The 9,439-nt window shown below is 26.3% G+C and overlaps 2 protein-coding genes across 3 annotated transcripts in view; one reads left to right on the top strand and one right to left on the bottom strand.

Annotated features, from left to right (window-relative positions):
• The window catches only part of LOC108694883 (protein-lysine N-methyltransferase mettl10), a 2,932-nt gene extending 2,415 nt beyond the window's left edge, over positions 1 to 517 (top strand). Inside the window, exon 4 of the mRNA XM_018204580.1 lies at positions 423 to 517. Coding sequence (XP_018060069.1) covers positions 423 to 517 — 95 coding nt within the window. The remainder of the gene's footprint in view (positions 1 to 422) is intronic.
• Positions 518 to 2,591: 2,074 nt separating this feature from the next.
• LOC108694884 lies at positions 2,592 to 8,296 on the bottom strand. 2 transcript variants are annotated; one of them, XM_018204582.1, is made up of 4 exons: positions 7,843 to 8,296; positions 6,204 to 6,353; positions 4,106 to 4,243; positions 2,592 to 2,753 (listed from the first exon to the last, which is right to left on the bottom strand). In XM_018204582.1, exons 1-4 carry the CDS (start codon positions 7,970 to 7,972, stop codon positions 2,710 to 2,712), a joined length of 462 nt encoding a protein of 153 aa, XP_018060071.1. In that variant the 5' UTR covers positions 7,973 to 8,296; the 3' UTR covers positions 2,592 to 2,709. The 2 variants fall into 2 exon arrangements, with proteins under 2 accessions (XP_018060071.1, XP_018060070.1); XM_018204581.1 differs by lacking the exon at positions 2,592 to 2,753 and adding an exon at positions 3,114 to 3,458.
• Between the last annotated feature and the right edge of the window lie 1,143 nt (positions 8,297 to 9,439).

Here is a 9,439-nt window from a genome sequence, read left to right as displayed (position 1 = left end):
TATATATAAAATTACTAATTTTTTTTTAAAGATATGTTACAAATAAAATAACATTATGAATTTTTGTTTCAACCTAATACTAATTGTACAAATTGTATATCATCTAAAAATTTTCGTTTTAAATCCAAATGATCTGTTGTTGTAGTCGAGGTTGATATTTTATGTATTTTAAATAGTTGAAGTATAAATCATTAAATATTGAAATACTAATTACATGTCATATAAATGTATTATGTATTATTTAATTTATTATAATATTCTATCAATTATCACGAGCGTGCATTTATTTATGATTTCTTCGATTAGTTAACGAAGACGTTTTTTCTTATAAAATAAAATTATTGCTTTCACATCATTATCTTTGGAATATTACGAAGATGATCTCTTCGAATGTATGTGCATAACTCGATTATTATTCGCAGATTTTGAATTCAATAATCAACTTCCAACGGATACGTTCCAATTTGGCGGGCAGACAGGAAACACTGTAACACAATTAATATTTAGAAAAAAATAACAATGGAGGAATTCAGATGTATCACATTAAGATAAATAAAATAATTGTGTCTAATTTGTAAAAAACGTACGTTTGGTACATACTTACCTACTATTACGAATACCTTTTATTCAAAAGAATAAATAAATACATATTGCGAAAAGATTCAAGAATTTATTTGTGCAAGAAATATCCAAATACATAAAACGACGTTAGAGTATGATCAATAGCTAATGCTATGTTTTTCTTGACCATTATTACATTACAAAGTATACAAAAGATACTTACACTATAATAAATTAAACTCGGCCATTAAATCTATGCGATTAGTAAATGTATGATAGCGAAAAAAATAAATATTATTTATCTATTGTAAATATTATCTTGAGTGTATTTATGTTAGTAATTAAAGTATTGATAATTAAAGTATTGATTATATAACTGGCAAAAGTTTATATTTTTCACAAGAACTTATTTCATTGTTGCATATTTAAATCGATTTGCAAATTTGAGACAAAATTGACATAACATTTGATGAACATTTGAATTATAATTGAATTTGAGGAGAATTAGAATTCTAAAATATTTATGTAATCGTGTGTCGTTTGCAATTTTGTGAGAATTTTGTCTTTCTACGAATCTTTTTTTTATTGTATATTTTGTGTATTGAGGAAAATATGACAAAGGATAAATCATTTTAGTATATTGTATTATAATATATGCATGTTTATAAACATTTTTATCCTTTAGTGCAATTAAAATACGAAGCTTAATCACGTACACTGCAAAAATGTATTATCAAAGCATTTTTCTGTTATCTCAAATTCTAAAAATAGTCAAATTCAACATCTAATACTAAATTTTATCTGAATTATATTAATATTATATATTGTTTTAGTCTTCCGCACTCGCACGTGTTTATTATAATTATATAACAGAATAAGAATATATGGTAATAGCAATGAAATGATAAGCTATGATAATACATAAAAAATAGAAAAATTTATATAAAATAATGAATTTGTTTATCCTAATTTGGTGTTTATCCTAATTTAATTGCTATTATAACAAATTTTCTAATTGTAAAAATTTTAATTTTTCGACTCCCAAGTAGGACGAGCTGTTTCCTAAATTCATTTTATGGATGATCATTTTAGAATCATTCTACTAGATTTTTATAATCTTTTGTGAATTTTTCCACAAAGTTTTTGTAAGCGTTTATTTTGAGACAAATAAATGCATAATATATATAATTTTCAAAAAGCTTTCGAAAAGACATTATTTATTTATTTGGATAGGGGAAGAGGATGATTCCTATTCGCCTCTTTTAAAAATATTATTTTATAATTATTTTAAAGAGTTAACTTTTATTTAAAATTTAAAAAAATTAATATTAATTTAATAACATTCAATTATTTGCAGAATTGTTAACAAATATTGTTCAAGAATTATAGAGTGTACTAAAAAAACTATTACTATAATAATTATTATATTGTAATTAGAGTTTTAAAGATATTTTATTCAAATCAATAAAAATAAATGACATTGTATTATATTTTTATGCGTTGATCTGTTTATTTATTGTATTTTAATATTATTTTTAACACCATAGATATGCTATTATACAAAAAATTTTTTAAAGTCAATTTCTTGCCTCTGAGAAATCAAAGTGGGAGTCGAAAAATTAAAGCACTTAAAATATTAAGAATATAGATGAGTGGTTGGAAGGATTGGTTGCGTATTTACGATGATTGACAGTTACAAGTGATTCAGAATTGACGTTTTTAACTTATTTTCACTACATAAGTTGTAGATTAATAATTAAATTACATTCTTAATACAATAATAGAAAATCATGTATAACTGTTGTGTAAGCGTGAAAGTTTTCTAGATAAGACATAATTGTTTATTTCCACGGATTTCTAAAATTAAAAAACAATTGGAAACTCTAAATCACTTATTGTTTCTACAGGAAAAATTCGAAAATATTTAAATTTGTTTTCATAAAATTTAAAAATACAATATTTTATATATTTTATCACCAGCTATATAAGACTATCGATTATAAACTGATACATTGACTATATATGGCTGAATGTGAAAATAATTCTCTAATAACGTTTTTGAATGCAGTGAGTTTAACCCAGATCACATTAATGACGTTACATGCTCTACTTTAGTTTCTGATTATGACGAAGTCTTGGTAGTTAGGATTAACTAACTTGGATTGGATTCAAACTCGCTGCACTTGAAAACCCTATAAATATAAAAGAAATTAAAAGGAAATATTTTACATATATTATTTGCAATATATAAATTATTCTAAAAAATCGCTACTTTCTGTAAATACATGAAATAAGAATAATAACAATCATTTCAGTATGAAGAAATTAATCTTGAGATGTTTTCAAATTTTATACTACATTATAAATAATGAAATACAACAATATATTATTATAATAGTATTATAACATTTAAATAATTTACATAATATACATAAATATCATTTTATACAATCGTGTTCAAAATTTATTGATGAAGATGACAATAAACCAAATTTTATTTAAAAAAAAATTGTTCCTCTGAAGAATTTAAAAAGAACAACTTTAAAAAAAAGTGCGCGATAATTTAATACAAGGGAAGATTCTCTCGTGGTTCATAATTTTTTGATGTGTACACATAAATGTGCACTGCCATTCTGAAATATATTCGTACATACATCTTACTCTTTTTTTGAATTAAATAGACACTTTTATAGATATGTATTTCTAAGCGACCTTTCTTTTGATTCGTTGGTTCAAAGAATTATAATGTTTTTCTACTGTGAGGGTTATCGTACAGACTCAGAAGTTTTAAGACAATTCTTTAAAAGATTGAATATTTTAGATGTAATTAAATCTTCCAAGCACAAGTGATGCAGCCAAAAGAATCATTGTATGCAACGTAAAGATGGACGAGCAACCTACGAAAGATGTAAATATCTTATGCTTTAATTTTTTAATTATGTATACACATACATGAGATATTCAATTATCTCTCGTCGATAATTTTATGAGAAAAATTCCAACTTTCGTTTTGTAACAACACAAGTTTGTGATAGCAAATCTTAAATCAGCGGAAGTTACTACATCATTTTCCTATTAATTATATAGGTAAGAGATGCAGTATTTAACGAAAAAATTATCATATTTTTCCAATTTTTAACATAAACATAATTCGATATATCTTATTTATTAAACAGCAACATATATATCTATAATAAAATCATTTATAATATGTTTTATAAAATAAATATAAAACCATTATAATATATTTTATCTCTTAATAGAATATTTTATAATTTAGCCAAAATTAAAGAAAATCAGAAGAACTTCATTGAAATTAATACTTATATTTTTTTGATGTTGAAAGTTTTATTTTAATCATTATTTGCAATTTTCATAATTATTTTAGTTAAATTTTTACAAAAAATAAATTTATTTTTGAACTATATTATTAAGACAGTAATAATAAATGTTACTTTTAACTGTCTAGATTATAGTTAGATGTATATGTCGTTTCTAATATGTTAATAATAATTCTTGTAATGTAAAGAGAAATAAATCTTACCGTTACAAACATACAATGATGGAGGGTCTTCGTAAAATCCTTCTTCGCAATAACAACGTTTTCCCATTGTGCTGTTATGCATCACACAATGGGCATACTCTATGCATTCTGAATCGGAATTGCAAGATGCATGAAGTGCTAAAAAATAACATAATTTTTAATTTAAGAATTTGTATGAATGATTAAAAAACATAAAGTGTGATTTCTTCCTGTATTTCTTAATTTTTGTTTATAATTTTTTATTGATATACATCTTAAAAAATGAATACGATATACAGGGTGTCTCTTAAGATGGGTCCGAGCCACAATGGGGGTGGAGAATGGATCAAAGGGAACAAAAAATTCTTATTATACTCGCTATAGTTTTCGAATTAAAAAAGGAAATGTCTAAGCCAATATGCGATTAAGCCATGGCGCGCAGGAAGAGAAAAGTAGCGCTTCGTTGCCTAGTCTGGCATGGCGATTCTATGTGTTTCGCGCCTACACTATCCAAAATGTTATTTTAGCTGAAGTTTTCCTTATACATTTCTTATCATTATAAATTGCGTTATTAGCACGATTAAATACGTTTTAGCACAATTATAGATATGTTAAGCGATGTAATTAATTAGAGCATTACGCAAAGCGTGTGCTGGTCGTCGCGATACCTTTCCGCTTGCTTTATTATACGATGTTTCTATTTAATTACGCTTCGAGACACACTTCGTCGCACCGTTTTATGCTATATTTAGTCGGAGTTTTATTTTTTGACATGTTAATGCATGTACACTGAAATTATAGTATAAGCTCGCGTAGATAGCCACATTGTAAATCCAGATGTATTATTCCATGTACAATGAGGCATTCAGTCATCACGCGCGATCACTACAATTATCGATGCATCAAATAATCGTTTACTTAGAATCTGTAAATAATCAATTTTAAACTTAAAGCTTATTAAATTCCCTTCAAAAATAACTTATTATTTTTTTAATTCTGCCTATAGACTTCTAGCATTTAGCCAAAATGAACTCAGTATCTCATAATAGGAGCTTTTCCTCTATACATTAAACATAATGTACAATGTATGTACAATAAATATAATAATATTATATTTACAAATTTATTTTTTACCAAACCCCGATATTTATCAAATTTACGATTTATATATCATTTTATAAGATTTTAATTTAATAATATGATTATAAATGTACAGTCTATTTAATTTTTCGAACATGAATATAACTTTTAAGCATCGATCGATTCGTAATCATGATTAATCATCCTTAAAATGTTTGCTAGGCAATCATTCGCCAAAAGAAGGAAAACATGCACAGTGATCATTTAATCAAATGAAATTGCCGAGTTTCCGGATCGTTTCACGAGTCTCTAATATTACGTATCGAACTACATTGCAACAAATTGCTTCGTACACGTTATGTGATTTCCAAAGTTTCAAAATCTGTTGTTGCATCGTACTAGGTACGGTTTATTGCTGTCACTTGTAATAATTTATTATTAATTAGGTAATGCAATTTAGTATAAGAACCATGTAGTTATGTCTTTAATATTACACATATACGAACATGTTTCATAATTTGTAAAATATTATAATAAATTTATGTCATTTTCTTTCTTTCAAAATTAGTGACTAAATCTACTGTTTTTATTGTTATTGCCGTTCTATATTCGCGCATTTTTTTGTCGTGAAAAAAAAAAACAGAAAAACGAGTTTTAACTACTGAAGCTAGATCGAGGCAGTATTCCTTTTCCCGTACCAATTTGCATAGATAACCATAGACCGGCTATGAACAGTATCACACATGTGTTTACGTATTGCAATGTAGCACGTAAGTTTATGCAAATCTTGATAACTATATTCTTATTAAAACAAATTTCTAAATTTGACTAATTTCAACAAATTATAATAAGCAGTAATAATAAAGCAATAAATATAACTAATACACGCGAGACATAAAAAATATTATACATATAAGCATAAAAAATTAAGTAGAAAATGATGTTATATTTTATACTCTGCGTTTTTAAAGACTATTAAATATTTTTAATATATTTGCTCATAAATTTAAAATCAATTTTCTGATAAAAATTAGTTTACCTTTGAATTTATAAGTGCATGCACCATTAAGTGGTGCTGAGGCATCGGCGCAAAGACATCGAGTTCTTCCATCTCGGCGATCTGACATGCATGTTGTATTTTGAATTCCAGCACAGTCGGTTTCTATCTTACAGTCGCGAGCTTTACCAGCTGCAATTGTATTATCATATATAATATCATTCTATGTAAGAAAGTATAATTTTATTTGACTTTTAACTAGTTCAATGCATTCTTAGTTTCATAAAAATTTATGCGACATTATTTTAGCAAATTAGAAGTTATATCTAGATAATAACTCTTCTGCAGTAATCAATTTAGGAGTGGGATGTTACAGAATTCAAAAGCATTCGCTTTATGCTTGTTTTTATTTATTCTTATGTATAGAATGTCTCCAAATTTTAGATTTTGCAAATCAAAATATTGTAGCAAGAAAGTCATCACGCGCGATTACTACAATTATCGATGCGTCAAATAATCGTTTAATTAGAATCTGTAAATAATCAATTTTAAACTTTTATATCTCAAAAACTACTACTTGGAATGGAAAAATGTCAATTAGTTTTTAACTTTTTTTTTCAAGAACTTTCTTACTGTGATATTTTAATTTCACGAATTTCAGAATGTCTTGTATATCATTTTCTTCATATTAAACTTATCTCTAATAAATCTTCTATAATTCTTTATGTTAATACTTACATTTTTTAATATATGTATAATAATCATTTTATAAATATAGAGAATTTTTACTTGATATTTATATCTTTGAAGAACCTTTTCATTCTGTTTTCCTTTATTAACGAATAAGACGAAACTGAAGATAAAATACTTGTATAATATTTTATCTTTGTAATATAATTTTTGCTTAATTGTAAATTGTCTTAATTATATAAGTGTATATAGTCAACATAAAAAATCATAATGATCTTTGAAAATCATGCAGAGAAATTAAAAGCCTGACATTTAATAAATCATTAACATTCATTTGCTCCTCGCGATTTTCAACTTTGATAATCAAGCATTAAATTTTTTAAATCTACATAATTTTAAGCAGTGAGTGATTAATAGATATTAATTTGTATATTCCTATAAATGTCGATTAATGTTTATAAAACATGCTTGTAACTATGCTACAGTTTTGAAATATGCTGAAATAACAGTATCATAATTTGCGCATTGATACAGTTATCACGCCTAATAAAAATTAGGCGTATATTTATATAATATCTACAATATAATTAAGTTTGTATAAGCGCATACACATACAATAACTAGAAATATTACTTGTAATGAGTATTTTCATCTAATTTTAAGGACAGCTGAATTATTCTTGAAAAATTCTAAAAGATCTACATTAATGAAATAAGGAATAAAAGCTATATAGAGAATAAATTAGCATTTTTGTTTTCTCAATATTACGTTATTGGAAAATATCATAACAGACTCATTATATACATTAAGATCTCTCTCTATCTACTATCTATAAATCTATCTTAAAATAGAGTTTAGATTAAACTATATTATGAAAGATGAAATTAATATGAAAATATGTTATACATTGTTATTTAATAATTATCTTTAAAATATAAAAACTATTTAAAAGCATTAAGTATATTATTTTTAATTTTTATTTATTACATACTTGGTGTAGGTGGTGGCGGTGAGTTCTGATTCTGTGGATTACTCTTCCCAAAAGTTGTGAGGGGAGCGGACATCGGTGGCAAAAAGATTGATACGATTAACAGAACAGACAAAATTATTTGGAGACTCATTTCACTTTTTATGGTTTTTTTGATGGTTACGCAAATGATTTAATTATTTAATTATTACCACTTGTATGATCACAAATCACAAATCAAAACTTTAGCAAAGATTTGCGAGAAAAAATCACTTCCTTTTCCGCTTAGATTTTTAATTTCTTCACCTCGATGCTTTTACCTCAAACTATTATACCCTTTGTTTTCCTAACAAATTAATCTCGGCTTACAATACACCAGATCATTCCGATGAAAGTCTGACTAAACTTGCGACGGCAAAGTTAGATGAGATTGTTCTTCGCACTTTCGATCCACTTACGCGGAATACTAGTATGTTTGATTCCAAGACTGCGTGTTACAAGGACGTTGGAAGGCCTTTTAAGCCTTCGAAGCATCCCCACTACGAAACCTACGTGCTGCCACTACTAAAGCAGAAAATGCTCTGCCATAGTGTGGTTACTTTACCACGTTCCTTGAGATCTGAATACAAAGCTAGCTGGTTGAACTTCGATCGCCTCGAAAGACTAGACGTTCTATTAGACAGCCCATTGCTGAGCATTACCAGCAAAATTTATAAACCTAACATACAATCTGAATCTGACTCCCTTTCAGGATATTATCCGGAAATCTTTCAAAGCATTCTGATTTGCATCGTTTCTTTCTATCTATTCCAAATATAGGATTCTCATATATCAATATATCATATATCATATATCAATATAGTGAATTTAAAAAATTCCCAAACAAATCTGTAATTGAATGCAAAAGTCCAGTTATAATCTTATAACTAGCTTTTATAACGTTACATGTCTGATCTGAGGCAATCTTTTATAACTTTTTACTACAGTCATATCAACGATCTATTCAAGTTTCCTCCGTTGATTCGAAAAACATCACGGGAATGTTTGTTGAATACTTTCTTCATAGTATATATATTTATTTCGCAATCACGAGATTATTGAAGTAAAAAGTTGGTCTCATGCTATCGTCGAATATAAGTTACATGAAATGTCTCTCATCTGAAAACCTCGCAATTTATTTTAATTGACCTACATGCGCTGAAATTAAATATTCATTTGGGTTTTTACTATTCACATTAAAATAGTAAAAAGAATTTGTTTGTAAATCAACATTTTTAGAAATTACTGCAAAGAAATGTTTTAATTTACAAAATTATTGTGCTTATTTTTCTTATTGTTTTTCTTTTCAAAAAATAATTTCTTGAAATTTTTTTTCATTGTTCGTAAATTTCGCTTTTAGAATTTACAACAAATAATTTACTAACGTAAGAAAGATTATTATAATCAAAGAGGATTGGATAGAGCAAAAGGTCTTTAGATGAATATGATATATTTTTCCGTATACTGCTTTCAGGGCTATTTTGCGAGTCTGATGCTGAATTAGCCATAATTACGGATAGGATGTAGTGGTGTATTCCGTTTCATAATGCGAATAATATTAATTAATTTCTTTTAATATATG

This window comes from Atta colombica, unplaced genomic scaffold, assembly GCF_001594045.1.
Source record: "Atta colombica isolate Treedump-2 unplaced genomic scaffold, Acol1.0 scaffold125, whole genome shotgun sequence".
Classification (NCBI taxonomy): Eukaryota; Metazoa; Arthropoda; class Insecta; order Hymenoptera; family Formicidae; genus Atta; species Atta colombica.
Note: the sequence above shows the minus strand (reverse complement) of the source record. Positions and strands in the feature narration are given on the sequence as shown.

What these genes read in the sequence shown, in the direction of transcription:
- LOC108694884 (XM_018204581.1), bottom strand. Translation starts at nt 7,972, where the DNA reads ATGAGTCTCCAAATAATTTTGTCTGTTCTGTTAATCGTATCAATCTTT. An exon ending in ACCGCCACCACCTACACCAA is followed by an intron (nt 6,354 to 7,842) that starts GTATGTAATAAA and finishes ATACAATTGCAG; the next exon opens with CTGGTAAAGCTCGCGACTGT. An exon ending in ATCATTGTATGTTTGTAACG is followed by an intron (nt 3,459 to 4,105) that starts GTAAGATTTATT and finishes CATCTTTCGTAG; the next exon opens with GTTGCTCGTCCATCTTTACG.